The sequence below is a fragment of the Aulonocara stuartgranti genome, assembly GCF_965226115.1.
Source record: "Aulonocara stuartgranti genome assembly, chromosome: 12".
In the NCBI taxonomy this organism is placed as follows: domain Eukaryota; kingdom Metazoa; phylum Chordata; class Actinopteri; order Cichliformes; family Cichlidae; genus Aulonocara; species Aulonocara stuartgranti.
Window position 1 is genome coordinate 18,391,398 of NC_138948.1, and position 26,103 is coordinate 18,417,500.

The 26,103-nt window shown below is 41.2% G+C and overlaps 1 protein-coding gene across 3 annotated transcripts in view; it reads right to left on the reverse strand.

Annotated features, from left to right (window-relative positions):
- pcsk5b (proprotein convertase subtilisin/kexin type 5b) overlaps positions 1–26,103 on the reverse strand; it is an 88,454-nt gene that overhangs the window by 40,596 nt on the left and 21,755 nt on the right. For all 3 annotated transcript variants that reach the window (XM_082553804.1, XM_082553806.1, XM_082553805.1), the window contains exons 4-11: positions 25,029–25,172; positions 23,180–23,256; positions 16,525–16,613; positions 14,690–14,862; positions 11,408–11,620; positions 9,675–9,775; positions 3,546–3,649; positions 1,417–1,534 (exon numbers count right to left, since the gene is read on the reverse strand). In XM_082553804.1, the coding sequence (XP_082409930.1) occupies positions 1,417–1,534; positions 3,546–3,649; positions 9,675–9,775; positions 11,408–11,620; positions 14,690–14,862; positions 16,525–16,613; positions 23,180–23,256; positions 25,029–25,172 (1,019 nt within the window). The remainder of the gene's footprint in view (positions 1–1,416; positions 1,535–3,545; positions 3,650–9,674; positions 9,776–11,407; positions 11,621–14,689; positions 14,863–16,524; positions 16,614–23,179; positions 23,257–25,028; positions 25,173–26,103) is intronic.

Consider the following 26,103-nt stretch of genomic DNA (forward strand, 5'->3'; position numbering starts at 1 on the left):
TCAGAGGGGCCAGCCAGAGGGTGTGTGGGAGCACAGCAGTGAGGTGATGACTGCACTTATGTCGCAAGTTGCACTAGAAGCACAGAATACACGCCCAGAGAGATGTGGCAGCAAACTAACTGCACATGTGTGCCTGCTGTCGTCTTTTCTTTATTTTTAAACAAACTCTTGGGTTTATGGAGGAGGTCGTTTCGCTCCTTTTGGGACGAATCCAGATTTGAAAATGTGTCACAGATAAAACTTTTATGATTGTTTTGCCTTCACTTCAGAAGCAAAAAAAACAAAAAACAATACAACGCCTTTTGTTTCTGGTGATTGCTTACTTTCTTCTTATTGTGGCTTAATGGAAGTGTTACTTCTGTTCAAAAACAATGCTTTAATCCCATTCACAGCACATATATTTCTTCATTACCCACCAGTAAGGATTGCTTAACACAACAGCCTCCGACAGGAGTTAGACTTTTACATAAGCCTCATATGGGCTGGCTTGTGCACTGGTGCAGAACAGACAGAATGACAGTGATAATGGTGCAGTCGCTGGCCACTGAGCCTTCAACTGAAAGCAAACCAGTTCAGGGCCCAAGTTCAGCCAGCCTGCCTAACACAGAACAGAGCTCAGGCTTCCAGCTGCATCAAGAATAACAAGTGAAGCCCTGGCTCTCTCTATGCAAGTGTGTGCACATATGCGTGTGTGTGTACATACACACACACACACACACACACATAGTAAAGGTCTTATGTGAGAACCACCCTGCCAGAACTAATGCTTGGCCCCTATCAAGGTACAGCTTGCACAACTGCACTCTGAAACACATGCCAGTGCAAAACACCAGAGAGAGAAAGAAATAAGAAAGAAAATAGAAAGACAGTACAACTGAGAGGGGGGAACAGATTGAAACAAAGAGTGGGGGCGGCAGGGGCTCTCACAACAGCTTACAAAATCTGACTTAGCCAGAATGAAAGCATATTTAATAAGACTTGTTGGTATATGAGGACACTAGATGGGATCAGATTCCTTTGTGTCATAGAAACTGTACATATACATATACTCTTTTAACAAATCACCCTAGCAGTAGACATCCATGATTATTTAATGCAGGAACACCAAGCTTTTAATTTAATTGGCGAAATTTTAAAGCTCTTTTAAAACTGTTGCTACAAAGCTGGATCACTCCAGCTTTGTAGCAACAGTTGGGGGAGGCTGTTTCCCATATCCCGTGCTTCCTTAGGGATCATTTTGGAATACCAACTACGAACATCGCTCATCAGCTTACAGAGTTTAATGATGCTTTTGTGACTGAACGGAGTAAAATTCCTGCAGCCAGGTTCCCAAAGTCTGATCTCGAATCTGCTTCAAGTGTTTTGTCCACATACTTATGACTTATAAGAGATTATGCAACCTGCCTTATGTTTTACCTGATTTGTCGGTCTGCACTCTCCACACAAACATGTTGAGTGGGAACTTGCTTCCATCGCTCCGCCTCCTTCACCATCGCCTCGGCATCCATCAGGCCGAAACCATACAGGTGGCTGACTGCAGGAAACAGCAGAAAGTCACAGGTAGTCAGGCCGATTTATTCGATTGTTTTTGGCTACGAACAGTTTGTCAGAAGAGGGTTACATCTTAAAGCTCCTTAAGAAGATTTTGCGTTTTTAAGCAGCCACAGTACAACATCGGCGTCAACATCCTTTTACAGAATCTGGCCTCACTGGGTAGCACCAGGTTGGACGAAAGAGGGGTTTATTTGAGTCACTGTTGCCTTCCTATCAGGTCAAAGCAGTCTGACCAGTCCTCTCTGACATCAACAAGGTATTTTTACCCAGACAACTACAACTCCCTGGATATTTTCTTTTTTTTGAAGCACTACGCCACATTCAAAGTCACCTAGCTCCTGTTTTTTGTTTTTAAACCATCGGTCAATCTCATAACCAGTCTTCAAATGACCATAATAAAAGGCAAGCGGTTTCATAAAGAAGAGAAGATGACTTTTGAGGTTATGTCTGATGTGTCACAGTAGCACAAAGCTTTCACCAAGTACGGGTGTCTGAAGACAAACAACAAAAAGAAAAAAAAAAAAAAGCTCCATTTAAATTGTACGTGCTTCACATAACCATAGCTCCTCAACAATTTTGGTCTAGCGGGAAAATTCAGATGCTTCCTGACAGATGAGAATTAGTCCAGACGCCGCTATAACACTTGGGTGATAAAGGGTTAAATCACCTTGTTCCTCATTGTGATGCTCATTGTGAACTTAAGCAGGTCATCTTAACCACACCTACACCTCAAAACTGAGCATGTGATTGCCTGATTAAATATGTTAATGTGTTCATGAAGAGGTGTGCCTAATATAGTGGCCGATGAGTGTAGTTGCTTTTAGAGTCCTACAATTGTTGCCCGAGAAGAATCAGAACGCGTCAACCAAAGTGAAACTCTATCACGTACGTTTTAAATGCCCCTCTTAGTCAGAAAAGAGTTAGAAAAAAATAAGACTGCTTATATGTACAGCTAATCAAATATGAATTCCTTTCATACTTCCTCACCCCTCCTCCTCTCCTCTGTCACTTGGAAAATCTCCAGGCACACTGGGCCTGCAGCTTGGCTGACCCTTAGTTCTCCCTCTCTTGGTTTCTCTCCAACACACACACAATAATACACACACACACACACACACACACACACACACACAGGTACGCACTCAAAGTTACAAAATAGCACCCACCACATGGACCCTGACAGATGGCAGCTGGCAGCGCCGTACTTAAGCAAGCAAGAACAAGACATTTTTGGAAACTTCTCATCAACCGCCTTCAGAATAATCTAATAAAAATATACATTTTCACAATGCAGTAATTGGTTAGTTAAGATAAGATCTGCTGAAAAAGAAATTCCTTACATCATCCTCCTGTGTTCAAACTGATCTGACTTTTCTAACACAGAGCTGTTACGTTTCCTTTTTACCTTTACCGTCAGCTCCACCTGCTAGAGAAACAGCTCAAAGGAAGCTTTATGTGAAAGCTCTACTGGCTCTGTTCTGTGTAACGTTTATTTGTTTGTTTGATATTCTGGCGGTATGAAACGAAGAAGCGCAGATTCCCAGCAGTAAATCAAAAGCCTCAAACAAATATCAAACACTTCTAGGGGGGGCAAAAAGTCAGCTTTATAAAGACAAATTCCAATTAAGTTAAATCAACTTTATTTCAAAGACGTTTTTTAATGATTATCACCCATCCAGACTTCAAACACCGCTCAGTGAACTTCTTGAAAATTAATTAAAATCAGTCACATAGGACTTGTAACCGATTATTTTTATTGTGTAGAGGCACTGATAAGATATTGAAATTCAATGTGGTTCATGGTTGAGAAAACACTGTGGTAGATGGTCTGAATTCATAAGCAGATATATTTCGATGCTCTCTTTTTGAGCAAGAAGTAAACAGGTTTGGATGCAACAGAGATTCAAGAATTTTACTGCTTTCATTTACGTCTGAGTGAGTGAGTGAGTGAGTGAGTGAGTGAGTGAGTGAGTGAGTGTGTGAGTGTTTACCATTGTAACCAGCAGCATTCGTCTTCCAGTCAGGAGCGCTGAGGTGTCCGGCTCTAGAGGTTTTCACAATGATATGCTGAACGTCTCTCCATGATAGCAGAGGACTAGCAGAGGAAAACACAAATAAAAAGAAATCCATCGATTTATTAACGAAAAAAAGAAGAAGAAACTTTGCTTAGCTGTCCTACACTACCGCTAAATATTTGAACTGCCTTCACAAAAGCAGGAAGTTATACAGGAATGATAACGTTGATTAGACATTAAAAAAGGCAGAATGGAGATAAAGACAGACAGACAGATCTTTGTTGTGAGAGTTAACAATCAGACATCATCGTGGCGGGGAGGGGAGGAAGAGGCGGCCGTTGGCTAGATGAAAGGAACGTTGGGAAAAACAAATCCAGTACAAAAGGTGAAGCGGGTTAAAAAAAACAAAGCAGAAAGACGAAATGTAGGTAAAGAAAAATGAATATACAGTAGGTGGAAAATTACTGAGAGAGAAAATTACAGAGGGCGTAGATGCTTGTTCCGTCTCTAGTTTCTTAGATCTCACGTGAGATCCATTACAGGATGGCAGCCATGTGTCTCAACTCCTTTGATGTCCAAATGTTACATTAAAGGAAAAAAAACCAGGAAGAAGTGGGTCACCAAGTTTCCTGGGATTCCCTTCCATCTCATATGCTGGCCAGATGCTCTGTTCTCTCCCCTCATGTCACTCCCTCACCATCTGAGACCTCCAGAATTTGCAATTCCCCAAAGCTTTTGACCTAAAACTATGATTTTAGGCTTTCAACCTCACATTTTAGTGTTAGAGCCTAACAAAATAGACCGATATCTGCCCCAATCTCGGGCAGATATAGACAGGAACGAGGCTTGTTGAGTTGCTAACATTAGAGGAGCTACCTGCGGTCTGTGAAACCTGCTGTACAGAGTTTTGTTTCACCACCAACTGGCTATGCCTGTGATATATGCCTCCAAGGAGGAAAGCAACACTGATGGTAACCTGTGTTTGTCGCTAATGGCTTACTTATTAGAATGAATGCAAGATAGATTAACTCTTCCTAACGGTTTACCTCGTATACTTATTCATCCTGATAGTGCACCAATCAGGTCAGGCAAACAAAACATTGTGTAACAAACCAGCATAGCAAATAACCAGCAAATAAATAAATATAGATAAAAAAAAAAACAAAAAAAAAACAAAAACAACCAAGCCACAGAGGAGGTGCTAGCGGCTGGTGCTGTGCGACTCAAATGTAAACAAATGACCCCACTGTAGCGCTTGCTAGCTGTGCTCCACATGACAGAAAGAGCAAACAGTGACAAACTGACGCTTGCTTGGTAAAGCAGGACTATAAGCAGTTCGTTAAAAAGCTCCAACATCCCAGGTAGAAAATGTTTGTGGGTTTTATTGTGTGACAATTTTGTTAGAAGTTTGAGCTACTTTAGTTATTGCTAATCATAAGTGTCATGCAGCTGTTTTCATTTCCATGTAAAAACACTACAGTAGACTGCTGCTGGCAGCTTGTTTCAATAGATTCACACTTTAAATGTTGAAGTGTGTCAGTGGTAACAGAAGCTCATTGATAAACATTACTCACATTTATAAAGTTACTGCCTACAAGCTAAAAGCATTGATAAAACATTCACTACATTTTTAAATATTCATTCAGAAATATTGTTACTGCTAATTTTCTTAAAATGTGATATAATTTGGGGGCCATATTGTCTACCCCCCTACCCCTATTGGAACCCCAAAAAACACAACAACCAGCTGATCCAAGCAGGGCAGAGCATAAACAAGAAAATAAAAAAAACTTTAAAAATAAAATACATGTGATGAATGTTTATGTTTCCTGTGTCTCATCAGGAACAAAAAGATTTTTTAATATCCAATTTTTTTAAGTCTTAAAAATTCCACACTCGTCAGGTTCCAACTTGGACCCAAGCAAACCCTAGAATACTTACTTAAAAATAAATAAATAAAAAAAATCTTTTAAGAGCTTAGAAAAAAAATCTGTCCAGCATTTCTTTCTTTCAAAACGCTGATTTAATATAAAAGATGGACACAGTTTCTGGGTCTGATCAGTAAAACCAATGCAGAAACAAAATCTTTCTAGAAGGAAGTCTGAAGGTACGGCTTAGAAACGCCTTCAGAGACTTAGATGAGAAATTATTTGAAGCATCCTGTTTATGTTCAATTTCAAAAGTCGCCAAAAATGTATCTTTGTTTCTCCTCTGATACGTCGACTTCTACCTCCATCTTTGCTGCTGAGGAATCCTCCCATAGATTTTAATTTCACATTCTTTGACTTTGAACGCCCCTCTAATAATGTCTCTAGTAGTAGCGCCTTAAACCTGCATTATTTATGATTGCCAGCAGAGGTTGAACCCCCTGATTGGTTAGCATCTTAGAAAATCTCCCCTCTGCCCCGTGTCATAAGAGCTCAATAAATAATCTCCTGATGGGTTAATGGGTCTTTATCATCATTTTTGTGTCTTATTTAATTCCAGTGTGATGTTTAGTTTGTGAATTATGGCCCAAATTGGAGTAAAGTAGGTGATAAATTATGTTATGGTTTAGGGCAAGGCTCCGTCGGGATTGGCAAGTCTCTACTATATGAGCAGGAAGTGTCAATGAGCATCTCAGTCAGATCCACCCTTTAGAAAGCACGTTAGGCACAAAGCATCAAGATGGTGTTCAACTTCCTCAGCTCGAGGTCTTAAGACAGGACTTCACTAACCTACAGCTGACACCACGGAAAATATAATCAAATTCACTTAGTTATAAGAGTTTATAGTTTAAGCACTTTTTGCAGGACATGAGGACGATTAGACAAAAAAAAGGAGATTTTACAACACATTTTCTCTTTTTTCCCCTTTTTAAATTTCTAATAAAATCCAGAGAAAAGAAATCCCCACAATGCCAAGAATGCAACAAGACATTTACAAGCTGTTACACATGCCCAAAACTCACTAATGCTCTCGATGAGGCCAGACTTGTAATTGTAGAACAGACCTAATGTCTTAAAATAAAGTCAAGTAAGAAATAAATAAGGGATGGCAGCACAAATAAGTCCAATGAAAAGTCAGAATAATTAATGGTCAGATCAATATTAATAGGCTTAGCTGCCAGTGTGTAATTATGGGTCCATAAATGTTTTATGGTCATTAATTAAAAGTGACTTTGGCATCGTTATCTAGGCCATGACTGCCTTCCCATAAACAAGCCAATACTAATTAATGGAACAGCTCACATGCTGGGGGAAACCGGCAGCAAATCAGACATCTAATATAGGTTTCTTGGTGCTTCTCTCAAGCGTAATTATGGCTGAAAACACACAGGGGCAATCTGAAGGGAGACAGCTAAAAGCACAGTGACAGAAGAACGAGAAGTGGGTGAAGCAAAACACTAAGACTCCATCTATTTTCTACTCTTACTTCAGTCCAGTGATACAGTTTTTCATGCCACTCTCTTTAATTTTAAATCTGAAAATGTAGGGGGGGGGACTGAAATCCATCTGTCCCTGTTTTGGTTTCTTAAAATCTCCCAGTAGATGAGGTTCATATGTCAGGCAGCTCATTCTCATTTCTTGTTCTTTCGTCAGTGAAGCCTTTGGTCTCCACGTTCACTCTCTCTAACGTTTCTCCATTTTAAGGACACAAAGCTTGCTTTAAAAAGCTTGCCGTGCTAAATCTAGCACTCACTGAAACATCTTAAACTTGGCAAAATCCACAGAGAACATCACATGGGGCAGTTTTCTGAAGTTTCCCATTCCAATCTTTGCTCATACCAACAAAGATTGCCTCAAAACGGAGATTGTAGTGAAGTCTAGCATAAGGGCATCTTGATGTGTTTATCACAGAGTTTGCTCGCCCTCATTCACCAGATAAGAGCCGATATGATCAGTACGAGACAGACTTTTTCTAAACAGTTTACCCTTTTCGTCTTTCATCCTATCCTTTTTGAATAAATAGGCATGGAGGGAAAAAAAAGATTTTGGAGGAGTAAGAACACAGAGCATTGTGACTATAGTAAAGGCAGAGAAAGTACCACAGAGACGACGTGAATGCCAGCAAAAGAAGAAAGCAGGCAGACAAGAAACAGTGTGTGATAATCTTGTTGAGGAAACAGGCTTATGTGTCCAGCACTGCCTGGAAACGGAGAATATTTTCTACAGGGAGGATTTGGATTGGATTATCCAGGTTAAACGAAGTGACCTCAGCTAACTGAGCCGCTCAACATGTGATGATGGGCCTAATTCAGAGTCTCTGCACCTGCACTGTTTCCAATTCATGAATGTATCACACACTGAGCCCCTCAACAGGTTTAAAGTGAGAACAGGCCAGCACAGAGCACCCAGGGCTTTGAGAAGACATGAACGCTTAACTGAAACCAACTGGGGGACAAAACAAAGAAAAACCTGTTTGTTCTTAATATCTGTCTCCTATTTTTCTCATCTCGCTTCTTCACATTGGCACTTTAGTCAAATCTAAAAAGAAAATAAAAAGTCCCCGGAAAAAAGACGCCCAAAATGTCCTATCTGCTTGTTACAAATAGCTTAAAAATCCAGTAAATCTTTAGTGTTGACCTTATTCTGCCAAATTAATTTAGCTGGCACAGTTTGGGTCCACTTGACCTGTTATGGCTCGGTCACACTAGTAGAATGAGATTGGATGTAAGTGTGTGGTTGCAATCACTCTCACACAGGTCGACAAAGGTTTGCAAATAACTATTGTCTAATTTATTTTTTAACAAAAGTGTGCTAACATACTAACATGCTGAGTGTGTTGTCTGCTTCTAATTGTGGACTCAATTCAACTGGTTGCCAACTGCTTGTATTCTTTATATACTTGGATATAAAAAGCTGAAGGTTGCTAAGCACCTGTGTCATTCAGCAGCAGCTGCGTCACTATTTGTGGAGGAATTTCTAAATTTTTGCTTCACATCTGTGGGCTTTGAACTGGGCTCTGAATGCAAGTAGTTTATGTGAATGCCTGTGTGTGCAGACACAAAGAGATGTTTACCTTATCATGGTTAAATCTCTATATTATTGCAAAAAGAAAAAAAAATGCAGATAACGCGACACAAACTGACAGCAGACTGATTGTCTTATTGCCGTTTGGTCACCTTCACTATCACACACCACCAGCGTAGTCACAGACCTGGTCCCCATCTTCAAAGCAACCGTTTCAAAAGCAGCGAGATCCAAGTTTGCTGCACACTGTTGCAAAAATTTTGGTTGTGCTGCCATCTCACTGTTAATGTAGCATTAGGGAGAGGTCATTAAGATAAGATAAGATAAGATAAGATAAGATAACCTTTATTAGTCCCACACGTGGGAAATTTTTTTGTCACAGCAGGAAGTGGACAATTACAAGGTCATTACAAATACAAAGTTGTTTACAGTGATAACGCCTCCATCAACAGGGCACGAGGGGGTGACCGAACACACCAGCTCTCCAGATTTAAACCTGAAGGGGAGATTTTAAACCAATGTGTTTGGCAGCACTCTTCTAATGAGGGAATGTGCTCATCCATCCAGCAGAATCAATGCCAAGGTCTACTGGATTTTCTTTTAATTTGTCACATATCTGTGGATGTTCAACGCAAATTTCTGACAGTCAAACAGGCTTTACAGCAGCTAACAAGCATCCTGTATTCATGCATTTTTTTTCACCACAACGCACACTCACAAATATGCTGAGCTTAAAGTGCAGAAGCAGCAAATGTGAATGCATCACTGAACGGATGAAAGTTTATTGCACATTCAAAAACAGGCACACGCGTTTTTTTCTGGCCCACCATCCAACAGTAAGTTTACACGTCACTAGATGTGACGCTGAAACTGAAAACAAGCAGATGATCTGTTATCCAGTATGACCTCATCTTGTAAAACTCTTTACAGCTTCACAAATGTGGGCTGATAAAAAGAAAGACAGCATTTCCGTGTAATTAAATGCATCTGTCCTGCTGACTCTGACAAAAAAAAAACAAAGAAAAAAAAAAGAAGAGAGCAACTTCACGTGGTGCCTTTTACACACCAAAACAGGCCAGAGGACAAGAAGGCATTAGAAGGTGAGCACAGGGCAAAGGGATGAAGTGAAAGGATGAGGTTAAGTGGATCTTACTTTGCCTCCAGGGCCAAAGCAATTATCGCAGCAGCCATGGGAGCTGAGGCTGACGTCCCTGTGTGACTGTCTGTACACCGATGCCTCAGGTCTGTTGTGATCTGTGGAAAGAGAAGTGAAGGGAGTCAGAGGCAACAAAGAGACAGGCGCAGGATGATGAATCAACGTCAAAGATGATAAAAGAGAGGATGAGGAATCAGAAAGCCGTAAGCAAACAATGAAGGAAACCATGAGAAGGGCATTACAGAGGTGGAGGAAAGGAATCAACAATGACAGTACCGGGAAGACCAGAGGGAGAAAAAGACGGGAAGAGATTGAAGTCATGAGGATCAGCAGGATTTAGACACACCTGAAACTCTTTAAACTACCATTCCAGCTTTGATACGCTGCCTTTCTATAGATAACACACACGCACACGCACACACACACTCAACACGCAAGCACACACACACACACACACACACACACACACACACACACACACACACAAAATCACCAGATTCACAGGGAATAAGTTTAGTGTTAAAGAAGAAAGGAAAACACTGTAAGAAGTATAAAGTAGCATAAAAACGTGTTATTAAAAAGCTGCATGTTCCCTTTGATTGTATGGACTTTAAGCAGCGAACTAGTCAGACAGCTTGACAGTCAGTTAGCCAAGGAAAGCCTGGCTAACTTCCAGTCTTAGCCCTCATCAAAGGACCTTTTCTGGACTGAAAAGTTTGGGGGATTATCTGAAGAGACACACACACATATACACGAGAACAGAAAGTGGTTCAATAGTATTAGAGTCGACAGTATGTGCCCAAGTAGATATGCTGACACTCATATATCAAATATATGAAGTTCTACTGTGAACAAAGAGTACACAGCCAGCGATAAATCATACACAGCATGCGTGTTCAGGGGTGTGTGTGTGTGTGTGTGTGTGTGTGTGTGTGTGTGTGTGTGTGTGTGTGTGTGTGTGTGTGTGTGTGTGTGTAGTAGCATCAGTATGAGGAATGCAACAAGACGCTGCCAGACAAGCCAACTCGAAGAGGCCAACAGGCACTGCTCATCCCAGCAGGTCAGCGGGACTGATGTGGTTGATCTGAGTTAAACAAGGCTACAAAACTGGACCTACAAGCACACACGAGGCCAGGTTCATGTCAGTTTTTATCATGCTGAACCATACCTCCATCCATCCATCATTTAACTCTGTTAAAGGGGCAGCATTAAAGGCAGAGAAGCCTAAACCTCTCTTTCCCCATCCACCTCCTTCAGCTCTTTTGGGAGAAACAGATGTGTTCCCAAGCTAGCTGAGAGAAATAACATCTGCAGCATGTCCTGGGCCCACCCTGGAGTCTCCTACCAGCAGGTCATGCCTGGAAATACTTCACCTGGGAGGTGCACAGGAGCCATGCTGTATGCTTATTTGAAATTATACTATACTGGGTTTTCCTCCATCTATCCAGCCATCCATGGCAGCAGACTGAGCAAAAGAGAAGGGGAAGACCAAAGCATTCCCAGGCCAGTCAAGATACATAATCCCTCCAGCATGTCCTGGGTCTACCCCAGTGCCTCTTCCTGGTAGGACATACCCAGAACACATCACCCAGGAGGCATCCTAGCCAGACGCTTACATCACCTAAACTGGATCATTTGGATGTGGACAAATAAATGTGTGGTGTTTGGTGCGTAACTGAAATCATCAGTCATCACCCATTGGTGCTTATTTTCCTTCACTCAGCACTTACAATCTTTCGGTCGTAGTTCTCCCCGCTGCTGTAAGTGGTGGTCAGTGTAGACGAGCACTCCTCCAGGTACCAGGGCTTGCGTCCGCTCTCAGCCGTGCTGGAGATGGAGATGGTGTAGATGGAATTGGTGTAGCCGTCACAGGAGCAGTGGTCTCTGCTGCGCCCGCCGTTTCCTGAAGCCCATACAAAGATGGAGCCGCGGCCCTTTCTCCCCTGACAGGAGAAGAAACAAGAGAAGGTTTTTATTAAAAGACTTCAAATTGTCTTTGTACTTGGAGGCAGTTGCTGCCCGCTAGACCTTTGGCTTTATTTTAAAATGATCTTTTAATGTATTTTAAAAATGAAAGCGATAGATTGAAGAATTGCTTGAAGAAAAAAGAAAAAAGAAATCTTTACCAGCAACAGCAAAAGAGCAGAAAAAGATCAGAGAGAAGCCAGACAGTTAAAGTCCTCAACGATCTTGTGGGTGTCTGGCAACAGAACTGATGTTATCTGATCCAAGTTTAGTAATCATAATGTTTTAACTGGCCAAATACTGTGGATGTGTGTGCCTGCCTCCACCTAAAAAAAGAAAAAAAGATGTTGGCAATGCTTGGAGCCATGCTGTGTAAGTGAGGGTTTTTAGGATCTTGGACTGAGCGAGGTTCACTTCTGTCTTGTCACGTCACTGCAGCAGAGCATGCAGCATCGTTTACTGACTGACAGACTTTACTGGAAACTATTACGTTCGTTTTAAATTGCAATAATTGAGCTACAGGAAATTACATTAAAAAGATGCACGCTTTCCTGAACTGTACATTGCATTGTATGACGTCTGAAGTCTGACTACACTTCATTAGTAAAAACTATAAACTTAAATTTGTCAAATACTTTGTATGATTAAAAGGAATTGCATATCAACAGTAACTCAGGCTCTTCAATTCCCTTAATTCCACATTTTCTACCCTTCAACTCCGTTTTTGTTGCTTCTTGTTACTTTTTTTTTTTTTTTTTTTTTTTTTTTACGCACCGTCTTTCCCCTCTACTCAACATTTCCATTTTGTTACATCCTAGAGAAAGATACTGTGTTTTGCTTAGTATTCTGTGGCTTTTCTTTGAAATTGCCACGTAAACATCAAAGCAGTCACATTATAATGTGAAAAGAAAGCACTGAACAAATACAGACGACAGATCACGGGCATTGCTTGGCAGAAAGGAAGCCTTCACGACTTCAAGATGGGAAGTTTTTTATGTGCATGTTTTCCAGATTTTAGGCCCTGGTTACATGGGCGTAGAGAGACCGCCTCAACCATCTGAAAACAACCGGTTATAAGTAAACTGCATTCTTCGACTGACTGGTCAGTGGGTGCTGGAGGTTGCTGCCAGTGGCTGTGAAATCAGCTCCCGAAGCCCGAGCCATGCAGGCAAGTCAGAGACCTGTCAGTTCCTCCCTCCCTGCCAACCACTGATCGCTAAAGCAAAGTATGCATCCACTGCAGCACCGTATACCTCTTTGTGACGAATTTTATTCAGCAACTGCTAGCAGCCATTCATCAGCCAGTAAGGAAATACTTTTTTCCCCCTATGTGACCAGAGTTTGCCACAGGACATAAACATAACACAAACCGAAAATACAAATCTTGGTGTTCAGAACATTTAAAAAAACAACAACAAACAAACAAAAAAAAAAATCCCAGTCGTATTCAGAAAATCTTCCTAATGGAGAGCCCATGTTAAGGGTGAGCCTCACACTCACATTAATACAATTTTGCCTCAGTTTTTTCTTTTACCATTTCAGTTAGAAGGTATACTTCCACATTTGTTCAAACTAATTTTGATCTACACCGCGAACCCAGCGGAGACACGCTGAGGATGTCACAGTCAAAGTTCACCCAGGAGTCAGCAGAAGAGATCTCTGACAAACACACGGGTGCTAAAATTCACAACGTTTGTCAAGACACACTCGCACAATAAGCGCACTAACACACACAGACACACACAGACATAGAGCCAGGAATAAAAGGTAGAATGGAGTTCTTCAAAAGGGGGCTTCTGTCAGGCAGCGATAAGCGAGCGAAGCCCTCTGTGAAGGGAGGGTATCAGACAGGAGCAAATGCTGACAGATGAGAGGGACGGAGAGCGCTTTGAAGAGCAGTTATGAAAAGAAAGAAGGGGACAAAGAAGAAGAGAGGACGATGAAGGAGAGGAGAGAGGCGATACACGGGATAAACAGCATTCATTAGCAGCTGAGAAAAATAAAAAAGCAATACCTCCACAAATAACCTTCATTAAAAGTTCTATTCATTAAAAAAATAACTGATCAAGTCAAATTAAAGCAGCACTTCAGAAAACTATTGAAAAAAAAAAAATCTGCAAATGTGTTAATGGGATTTCCCTCTTACAAAATATACACAGGCAGTCTGATTAACACCTAAAACAACAATTCCCATTCAAACAATCGCATTTAAACTGGGACAAGCCAGGGTATCTCCCCACAGCTGTCAGTGTTATTTCTAACACCTTGGCTCTCTGTGATAAACTGCCACTTCAAGATATGCACAAGTACTTGTTACACTCACAAACATGCCATTTCCAGTCAGGCTCAAACGGTTGGTGGGCATGCAAGGACACACGTGCCCTACCCATACCAGTGGGACAGATATCCCCCTCACTTCACCTCATGTTAAAGGCCAGCCTGTCATCAACAGGCTGGCCTGTTCTTCTAACACTCACAGCCTGTTCCATCACTCTTTTCCTTCTCTCCCTTCCTTCCTGTTTTGCGACAGGAGCCTTTCGTTCTCATCTTCTAGAGTCAACCAGCCCCACCGATTCCCCTCCCTCCCTGGATCACCCCTCAAAAGGTCAACATCTGCTTGCCCAGAATGGAAACAGCCACCTAAAGTAAACTTTTAATGTTAATGAGCACATTTGTGAGACATAACCAGTAAATGACTTCACCCCACTTAACCTCTGATATTGCTTTTTCGCTCCACTCAGCCGACATCACAACACCAGCTTGCAGTTATGCAAAACAGGCTATGAATATGTAAATGAATATATGCTAATAGAGCAGAGCTGCTCTCTAATGTCCGGAGGAGCTTCACAGGTAGAGATAGCCTGGAAGCAGCTTAGACTACAATTATATTAGCGTGAAATGCACATCTGCTTTGAGTGTGTCTTTGTGTGTGTGTTTACATCTTTTCTTGCCACATGAATACTAATGCCAAAGTCCTGTTTAAACAATGAATCACATGTTTACTTGTTTCTACATGTATACGAGAGTCCATGTGTACGTGTACCCACCGTGCGGATGCCATTGTCAAAGGCCTGCCTGGCCAGAGTTGCTGGTCCATCCACGGTCTTTCCGTCATCATCGGGTCCCCAGCTGGCACTATAGATGTCGATGTGCTGTGGGTTCAAGCTAAGAGATCTGGCCTCCACCATGTCCGTTACATCTCCATCCAGCATTCGCACACCTGATGCATAAACACAGAAATAAAGCATGCATTTGATCAAGTTAGATCAATATCTCAAGAATCTACAGAATAAGCTATAATAATAATAAGAAGAAGAAGAAGAAAAAATAAAAAGTAAAAAGTTTGTAAAACCTCTATAATTTCAAGCATCTATGGAATTACTGCTCATAACACGTAGCCTGATTCTGTTTCAACAAACAACTGGTGAAAAAACAAAACTAATAACAGAAAAATAGCTGAACCTTCATTCAACACACCGATTACCGTAGTTTTCGGGTCATAAGCCGCTACTTTTTCCCCCACACTGTGAACACTGCGGCTTATACTGACATGCGGCTAATGCATTTTTTTTTCATGCGGCCAAAAACATTTTGCCTGGTAACAGTAGACCAATAAAATTGATAAGTAGTATATATACGGTATATATTTTTACGGGTTGTTAAGAGACGTAATGTTGTGTGTGCACTGTTCCGTAAAAAAACCATAAGCAATGTAATTTGTGTGTTACCGATACGTACGTATACTTAAAGGTAGCCGTGTTACGGGCGCTGTTCGAGGAAAAAAAAGCATTTGCAGTATGTATTTTGTATGTTACCATAACGTTTATGTTACCTTACGGATTAAATTAAACGTTAAAAATCCTCACGTATAATATTTCTGTGTAAGTATCTCATATTACAAGTGAAACGCATACGGCTTAAAATCCGGTGCGACCTGTACAAGTACAAAATTGATTTTCTTTCTAAAATTAGAGCATGCGGCTTTTAATCAGGTGCGCTCTGTAGTCCGGGATTTCCGGTAATTACAGTTCAGGCTCTCAATCTGATGTGAACTCGAGTTATATCCTCTTTCAGCAACATCCTCCATGAAATAATTATTGGGGCTGCTTCTTTATACAACTTTGAATTCTTTATTCCCTCAGTGATTTTTAAGGCATCCAAGAGATTAAATGCAAAGCAGCCCAAAACAATGATGCTCCCTCCACCATGCTTCACTGTGCGTTTGGTGTGCACAGTCAAAAGCTGAATAGGTCAAAGTTTTCTGGAACATCCAGTGTTTAAAAACAAGACATGATTCAGTGTTTTTGTTTTTATTTTTAAGAGCAGCTGACTCGAAATGGCTTATATGGCATAGAGGTGTTAAATGAGGCATGTTGAGCACAACGATTCATGTGTCACTAGTTGGTCATACTGTGTTCATCTATAATTGTAACTTGAAGGAAGATATTTTTTTAATGCAACATTAAAAATATTTGAAAATGTCATTAATAACATTTTTAAAGAATTAGGAGACACATATGTACAGCACATTTGTGCTACGATGTCCTTTGATGTCTAATGACATTTCAGTTGTCGGGTTTATAATGAATATAAACAGAAGCAGCTAATCTGTCGGTGAGATTATGATGTGCATGAGATATAAAAAAAACCCCTAACATTTAGGGTGAGCCAGTAACTCTGCATAGGTTAATGACATTCACAAAAGCAGTGAAACCAGAAGAGACAAAGTTCAGCAGTGGCAGTTCTCTTCAGCATCCTTTGAAATGCATTAGAGGTTCTTAACTCTTAATGACACTAATAAATCCTTATGACGTAGGTCTCTGCTGAAAGAGATGTCATGTCAAACATTGTTGATAAAGTGCAAATATAACATATCGCTCACCTCCTATTCTGGCATTGTAGGCAATTCCCACAATGCAGTGGGAGTTGTTTGCAGCTGCAGCAACTTCACCCGCACACCGTGTGCCGTGTCTGGGGAAAGAGTGGGAATGAAGAAGCTTATTACAAAAATCTAAACACACACACACACACACACACACACACACACACACACACACACACACACACACACACACACACACACACACACACACAGATCATGTAACTGAGCTGGAGAATGTCCCAGATGAGTAAATATATACACAAGCAGAATCACACACGCAAACCACCACATAAACATGCTGCATCTGAAGGGGAATCGACAGACGTGTAACCGCGCTTTTTCATGGACAAATATGTACATTTCTGCTGAAGTCATCATAAACTATACGCTTGAAGTGTACAAATGTAAGAAACGCTACAAATATTTCTGCAATTCTTGTTTTTTCTTTTCCCTGACAGAGGATGAAAGAGTAGGTACTTCATCATTTGTAATACTATCAGGAGAAATGTTTGGAGTAGTCAATGTCAATGCTCCCCAAATGCGCACGCGCGCACACACACACACACACAGGTCCTTTTGTGATATTTTCTGAGCACAGCATGCAAGTAATGTGCTCCCTACGAGCACACAGGAAATAAATGAAAAAAAAACTAGTATGTTAGACTCCTCACACTTCCTTTGACAGTTAAAAATACACACATGTACACACAAAAACACACACCAGGGTAACATTCCACCAGCAACTGCAGTGGTGACAATCGGCCCAGGCCAGGGACCAGCGTAAACAAACATGGCATGTTTGCGTCCGCCGCCTGCTCAAAAAACACCACTTTCTGGATCGACACAAACACACTCACACACGCATTCACCTCCTGCAGAGAACATCTGCATCATCCCGCCTCCCCCTTGTCCCGGAAACAGCTCTGACCGTTGCCACGGAAACCCAGCATCTAGCTATCATGAACACCCCCCGACCCCAGGGGAGTCAGAGCAAAGTTTGCTCCACAGATACACGATAGACTCAAATTATCTGTAATCACTGTCCTCACTTAACTAAGGTGCTGTGTTTCTGCTACTATTAATCTAAATAAATTTAAAAAAAGAAATACTTATAAGCAGAAAATCTAAATTGCTTCAACATCAAAGATTTCCAAACTTTTGGGGTCACAGTTTTCTCCCCACTGGGGGGCCACTTTCCCAATTTACAACCTCATAAACCTAACACTGGTAGGGCGAATGCCTATTTTCACATTAGAAGCGACTGGAGCCATTTCAATTTTAAATGTTTTCAGACTAAACACTTCAGATGTATGCGCTGTGATGTGTTACAATGATGTCAGAGTTTCTGCTCGTACAAAGACAAAATGGGTGAGAGTAAAGAACACACTATGCTGGCTTTGTTGCTGTAAATGGTTCCAATTTGCAGATTTGCACTTGAAAACAGAGCGCAATCCTTTACAGCAAATTATTTTGGGGACCCATTTGCCAATAGTCATAGTAATGCTCAAATTTTAAGCATTATGTTTTACATGATAGGCTGTTTATCAAACCATTACCACTTGACAAAGCAACTTTAACATGACCTTTGTGTCACACACTGGATCTTTTGATTTATGCTCAATTTAATCCAGCCTAGATATTAAATTAGGAGCTCATCGTGGACTACAGGAGGAATGCTGACCCACATCCACCCATCCACATTAAGGGGATGGCTGTGGAGCGTGTGAGCAGCTTCAAGTTCCTGGGAGTCCACATCTCCGAGGATCTCACCTGGACGACCAACTGCTCCAAGCTGGTCAAGAAGGCTCACCAGCGCCTCTTCTTCTTGAGGACTCTGAGGAAGAACCACCTGTCCTCAGACATCCTGGTGAACTTCTATCGCTGCACCATCGAGAGCATCCTGACCAACTGTATAACAGTCTGGTACGGGAACTGCTCTGCCTCGGACCGGAAGGCGTTGCAGAGGGTCGTGAAAACTGCCCAGCGCATCGCCGGAGCACCACTTCCTGCCATAAAAGACATCTACAGGAAGCGGTGTCTGAAAAGGGCTGGGAAAATCATCAAAGACCCCAGTCACCCATCACATGGACTCTTCACCCTCCTGCCCTCTGGGAGGCGCCACAGGAGCCTCCGGACTAAGACCACCAGGTACCGGAACAGCTTCTTCCCCACAGCTGTCAGACTCCTGAACTCTGCCTCCTGACATCTGACCCACGTTAAACTCATGGACTGAACATACACACACCCACAATGGACAACTGTACCCTCAAACACAATAATAACATGGACTGAACCACCACTCACAACCACTAGCACTTTATATAGCCTCTGTAGGAATTATATCTCACTTATCTTAACTGCACTACTGTATAGCTCTGTGTAAATAATCATTCTGTACATTCGATAATCTTTAATCCTACAACTGTTTACAACTTGCATAGTTCCCATTTCTGTATAGCTGTATATCCCAGATTCTGTAAAGTTATTTATTTCATATTCTGTATAGTTTTTCATATTTATATCCTGTTCATATCCTGTACATAGCTTGTACTCACTACAGCCTGTACATACTTATAGTTATAGAATATTCACAACATACTTCATACCGTGTACATTATAACATACCATAATAGACCCATTTCTGTAATATACTCACATATCTATATTATTGCTAATATATATTGTAATACATCTATATCACTAAAGCACTTCTGGATGGATGCAAACTGCATTTCGTTGCCCTGTACCTGTGCATGTGCAATGACAATAAAGTTGAATTCTATTCTATTCTATTCTATTCTAAATGCATATGCCATATGTAAAGGTCTGGTAACCTTCAGATTCTGTGTCCATGACACAGTGAAGTTAACACAAATGCAGCTGTGAGGGTTAAAGTATAACACATCAAATAGCTGCACATCAGTGATAGGCCTCTTTATCAAAGTTAATGAGCCAAGCTGCTGGCTCCTTCTTTCAAAATGCTTCAACAGTCCCAGCCCACTCAGTTCACTTCACTCCAGTAATCCATAAAATCGTCTGTGTGGCCGTCTCTCCAGTCTTTGTTTGCCTGTATTTTCCATTTTTTGCACATCTGTGTCACAGCCACTCGGGGTCTCTTAGTTCACTTAGAACTATGTATTTGTGCAATGAATGACTCTAAATGGGGCTGTTTCAAAAGAAGACAGAGTTTTAACTTTTTAACTTTGTAAAAAAATTTTAAAAGGGTAAAGCCATCAGATTTTGTTTTTGTTGCTTTTGGCCCCAGTGCAAAGTATTCTTGTTGGTTCTTTATGAATTAGGCTCGATATAATCTCTAATTTTTTTGTTTTTTATATTTCTTGGGATTGTTTCACCCCAATCCATCTGAATATTATTACTAAATCTTACATTTTCAAGTCACTTTGTCAAACAGAGTCGTACTGTTGTATAAATAGTGGTAACATCAAACCCAGCAAATGGGGATCCTAAAAACCTATGATCCTAATTGTAGGTTAATGAATAGGTTAAACAGAAAGAAAAATATTGTCCTATAAAATTTTACCTCCTTAACCTAATCCACAGTGTGTAAAACCACTCGATGTCAATACACTCATAGATTGTAATCAACTTAGAACTGTTTTCTTACCCCTCCCAATTCCAGTGTGTAATCCTACCTATGGTGGGACCACAGTAGGACAAACAACTCCGGCCACCATCTGTAGTGAGTGTAAGCTGTCAGTCTGCTTTTTACCTCAGCCATCAATATGTGCTCATGTTCAATTACTCAAAAAGCCTCCAAAGTTAATTTGTGAAATTAGTCTGAAATAACTCGATAAATCCGTGAATCCTTCTTCCGTCTGATGACAGCAATGCTAAGGTGAGTTGTTGTCGATTTCCAAACTTTTTGTCGGTACATGCAGCTGTTTTTGCTGCCGTTAGCCGCTGTTAGCTGTTAACCCAACATTGCTAGACTCACAGACACTTAGCTGGAGTTACGTTGGCTTATAACCAGCTGTTGTTATTAATTAGTGGCTTTTGTGAGCCATCTTGAGATTGTGAGGGACGCATGTCTAATGTACTGACAACAAATAATTGCAACAATATCTGGAAAAAAATGAGCATTTTTAATGCAGGTTGTTGTGTATCATAGAGCTCCGACTTTAGTACAATAGGTGAGGCTTGAAGATAATGGAGAGGATAAAATTTTATTATTGGATTGTCTCTTTGCGCTTTTGCTTTTTTGGAGAGGTGGACCCTTTCTCAGATGATAAAATATGTGAATGACCCTTTATATCTCGAGTCTGAAGGTCAGACACTAATTAAGTTTTGCTGGGAAGCCCCACGTGCACCTACAGTTTCTCTTCTCCTCCCAATTTGGCATTCTCAGCCACTGTATTCAAGATGAAGGGGCAACATGGTGGCTTCCACAAACTGACGCCCATTCCTATATATTTTTCATGGATTAATTCTAAGATTATGAGAATGCATCAGTTTGTAATTTCACACTAACTAATCAAAAAATTACAGACTGTACCTTTAAGAGCATCTAGGCTGATGCGATTTTGATATTTTTTCCCCCATTTTTGTCAAATTATATTTCAATAAACTGTTGGTAATATGCACTTTCACTGTTAAATAAATAAATGATCCAAAGACAATACTTCAGAGAGGAAGAAGGAGACTAATATAGTGATAATGCAGTTGTTTATCCCCTCCTGCTTGCTGCTTATACACATAGACATCATAAATCCACAAGCATTATGTAACTGCTGACAATAATCTGCATTTTGATCCCAGATGTAGTTAAATTTAGCTTATCCCTTTACATAGCTAACAGATTACGTGCCTCATGTATTCAGATAAAATTATCTGCAGAAAATCATCATATAGAGAATGATAAACTCAAAAAACAAAAATAAACCAGATTTCTGTTCCACATGCTTCACAGTCAAATATAAATCCAAACCCAAACAGAAACCAGCTCGTTAAGCTGCATCGTGGCCCTCATGTCTCTTTAAGACAACGTATTACCAGCAGGGACTGAGCCATTGCCACGGCACTTGAGCTGCTGTGCCAAATACACATACACACACACCCAAAAATCACTCACTGAGCCAAACTGGCACAAGACAAGTGCACAGGCAAGCGAGTTCCAAATTACTTCTTCATTCTCAGCTGACTGCAGGTTTCCCCCGACCTTATAGACAGTACATTTGCATAATGACTGAAACTAGCACCACTGAATGAACAATGGGCTCTGAGGTAAGTTTCTGAATCATTAATATGTAAACTGTCATGACCATTGACCAACAACCACTGATCAAAGCTCATTGATCATTGATCAGTGACCATGAGTACCGTTCACAGAGAGTTGGGGAATGGCTGCAATCACAGCATTGTAATAGGGCGAAAGATGTACCCTTAGGCCCCCTCCTCGATTCAGAGATGGTCTTTCCCTCTTCTTTGTAAATGGACTCTTTGACTCCCCGCTCAAACCAGCCTTCCTCCCTGTTCAAGATGTGTACATCCTTATCATTGAAAGTGTCCACTGGCCTGTAGGTGTTAATAGACTGCCGAGTCCTGGCCTGATGAGTTAGCTCTTCTGTATTGAGCCATCTGCTTCATCAGAGGTTGTTTGGTTTCCCCGATACACCACACTACTCTGTTTGTGTCGGGGGACCAGATCCTTGATGCGGACAAATTTTTAAAACAGCGTGTTTTGGTGTTTGAAAGCCAAAGATATGCATTGTTTAGAGAAAATGTTTCTCGACAGTCCCGATACTCCTGAAACATATGGGATCACCATTTTTGCCGAGGCAACAGTTGTCCTTCTTCTCTCCTGGATTGGCTGGAGAGAAGAAAGAAAGCTTTCTTCAGGTGCCTTCCCAGCTTTGACAAATGTCCAGCTGGGATAACAACATTTACTCAGGGCCTTCTTGATGTGATGTTCTTCTGCTTTGCTGGCCGCTGTATCTGTAGGGCTGGTGTTCGCTCTGTATTGAGGACACCCAGTTTGTGCTCCAGTGATGAGAGTCGAACCTTAAATACTGATCCATATGCGTAGGTTTACAGTACACAGCAACATTTAAATGTCCCCCATTACTGATGGAAATCTCACAGCTAAGAAGGCTAAACTGTCATAAATCACATCCTCCCTGGTGAACTTAATGCGATCAGTGGTTGTTGATCAACGGTCATGACAACTTGCATATTAATGACGCAGAAACTGACCTCACAGCCCATTGTTTGTCAGTGGTGCTAGTTTTAGTCATTATGCTAATGTACCTTTTATAAGACTAAGAGGAAACTGCAGTCAGCTGAGACTGAAGAAGTCACTTGGATGAGCGACGTTTCTCCCACTGAAAAAGCGACGTCCAGATGAACAGAATCAACTCTTTGGGATTTCCTTACCTGACTGATTGAGCATGCATCAAGACAAATATGCTAATATAACTCACTGCACCACAACAGAGTCAGGACTCAGCAAATGCAAACATATTGAAGCACAGAGCTTGTTTTAGAAATCAATGAAGGGAAAAAAAATTATCCTGAAGAGCTTTTGGCAAAAACAAAACAGTGAAGCCACATGCTTATTTTCTAAAAACCCTGTTACAGTTAAAATTTAATTTCTTGCTCTCTCTGTTATGGGGTAGATTTCCTTATTTATTTTCCTTACTTGTTCTCGTTGGTCGCATCATATCGAGGCATGGGATCCACATCGTTGCTGTTGACATCATAGCTTGCCTGAGGGTCCTGGAGGAGACATGGAGGTCAACACAAGTATAACAAAACATCATCACACACACACACACACACACACACACACACACACACACACACAAAATATCAAGCAAACAAGTGAATTCATTAGTAGAGTAGCTTCTCTAACCCAATCGAAGAGTTCACATCAACACGACTCACAACAGTTTTGTAAATCGAATGCAATCAGAGCTAACCCAATCTGCGGCACCACTGGCCCTTCGGCATAAACAAATCTAAGCATTAAGAGTAGCTAATAACAGCAGCGCAAAGAGGGTGTGAATCATTTCATCTGCGCAGCTGATTGATGGCTTTACCTGCTGCCTCAGGCCAACAAGTTAGTTCAACTATCAGTTCTCGGTCGTAGGTAGACATACCTCAGCACGCACACACACTAAAGTATGAGCCCACAGAGAGATAAACATGTACACACAGCATAACTGCACATCTGCAAGTTTAAGGAAGTTTTTCTCTGGAATTTAATTGCAGACACATGATGGGCTGATGATCCAAATGGCAGCAAATATCACTACCTAGGTCATCACATGACTGCTGTCTTCTGGAACACGACTTGGTTACATGGTAAAGAGAAACAGTGTGATTACAAAGCAGAATTTGTATTATTAAAATCACAATTATAATTGTCAGATTTTTATTTTTGTTTTCTCCACATTTACATAACTAGAAAAAGTTGCATTTCCTGCAAAAATGCAGTGTGAATGCTGTGAAGTGAAATCTAAAAACAGCAGAAGAAGGAGAACCATCTGCTGAAAACACTGTGTAGAAGCTCAACTCTTTGCTGAAAACTGCTGTATTTGAAAGGGTACACTGAACAGTGTCAATAAAGCGTACATGCAAGCGGGGAAGATGTGCGGCAACCGCCACAGGTAGGATTCGAACCACGGCAGCTGCTCATCCCACTGAGCCAAGCCAGTTCTGGTCACAAAGAAAGATATGATGAGAGGCAAAATGTACACTGTGCAGAAGAAGCTGAATTGTGCTGAAAAGAGTGGAAAATCTAAACTTTCTGCTGAAAAAAGCTGAAAAGAGGTGAAGAAGCTGTAGTTTCTTCTGAAAACAGCTGAAGAATCTGGAATTTGTGCTGAAAAGAGGTGAAAAAACTGAAAATTCTGCTGAAAAGGGGTGAAGAAGCTGAAATTTGTGTTGAAAAGAGTTAAAAAGGTTGAACTTTTAACTGAAAAATTATTGCCATAAGGGGGATTCGAACCCAGACCTCCCGCTCTGAGAATGGCTGCTCATCTCACTGAGCCAAAACACAGGTGACCCCGGCAAGCAATATCAGTGACCACACTGGTCATGTGGTCCCAGTCATCTCAATGGGACAAAATATGGCATAAAAAGCTTAATATTTCAAAAAGTATAAAAGTTCTGAGCACCAAAAGATATAGCAGTCATTAGCAGAAAGAGCAGAACAGGTTAAAATTTGAATGGTGAAAATTGGATGAAAACTGAGGGAGTAGTTAAGCGGAAACGGAGCAACTAGAATAATAAAGGATAAAGAATAAAGAGAAACAGGATCACAATAGTGTGGCACTGCATTGCTATGTATTAATCAGTGCACTGTGTTGTATATGTGACTTGTTAATCCTGAATGAGGCAGACTCATAGCCATTCATGCAAACACATGCAGGGGCATTTACATTTGAACTCATACACTTCCTCACTTGTCACACACTGACTCAAAGCCAATATGCGCACACACTGCCACTCATTGCCGCCCTACACGCGCATACATACACACTCACGTAGTTCTGATAGAGGTCTGGGTGGTTCCTCTCGATCCCGTCATCTAATATGGTCACCACCACATCTTTACCCGTGTAGCCCCTCTTCCACGCTCCCATGATGTTCATATCCGACTGGCAATTATGGACGTCATCGTTGCAGTGCTGCAGAGATGGAAGCAGATGGTGAGAAGAGAGCAGGTGGGGATAAACATATGAGGTGGGAGTTTAGGAACTCCGTCATGTTCTTGCAGATGTTCAGCTAGGAGTTACAAGTTATGAGCGTACTCATGTCACTTTCTTTCAACTTGGAGCAAGCAGGAGAGTTCTGATTTTACTTAGAGGGGAACGATTTCACTTCAACAACTCCAATCGAGTTAAAGCCCAGCGTTTTTGAAAAATACCTCACACAGTGCGTTTCAACCATTAGAAACAGACTCCAACTGCAACTACACACTGATCACCAACCAGTCATTACTTGCTGCCATTCAAGACCTGCATGATGTCATTGGGAATAGGGTGCCAAGAATAGGGATGGGAATCCAGAACCAGTTCCAACTGAGAACCTTTTCCAAATTGTCCAAATCACCGGAATCATCTGCCTCCAGGCTTACTAATTCCCTTTGTCAATGCTGGCATGCTCTCTGACAGTGGAAAAGAAAAGAAAACAATGACGTCAACTTCATGACAGAGAGGAGCTTCTGCACACCTGAAAGTTGAGTCTTTTTTTGTTCCGTTTCAAAACTGTGTTTAAACTCAAAGATAAACAGTTTTGCTCATGGCGAATACCTGTGTGGGCCTATTTTTTCCCCACCCGGAGAAAACCGGTCAAAGGTAGGACGTTAGTCCTTTTGTTAGCTATGATGTCAGCTGCATCCTTGCTCTTTAAGCAAGCCCACTAAGGAGGTAATATCCCAAAACCTGGCATTACTTCTCTGCACAAAAATAGAGCAAAAACATAATTCAAACATTCTCTCTATCGAGAGAGAGATAGATCTATCTATCTATATCTCTATCCATTAGGGGTGCAACGATATTCGTATCGATATTGAACCGTTGATATTGAACAATACAACATTTGTAATTTATTTTATCA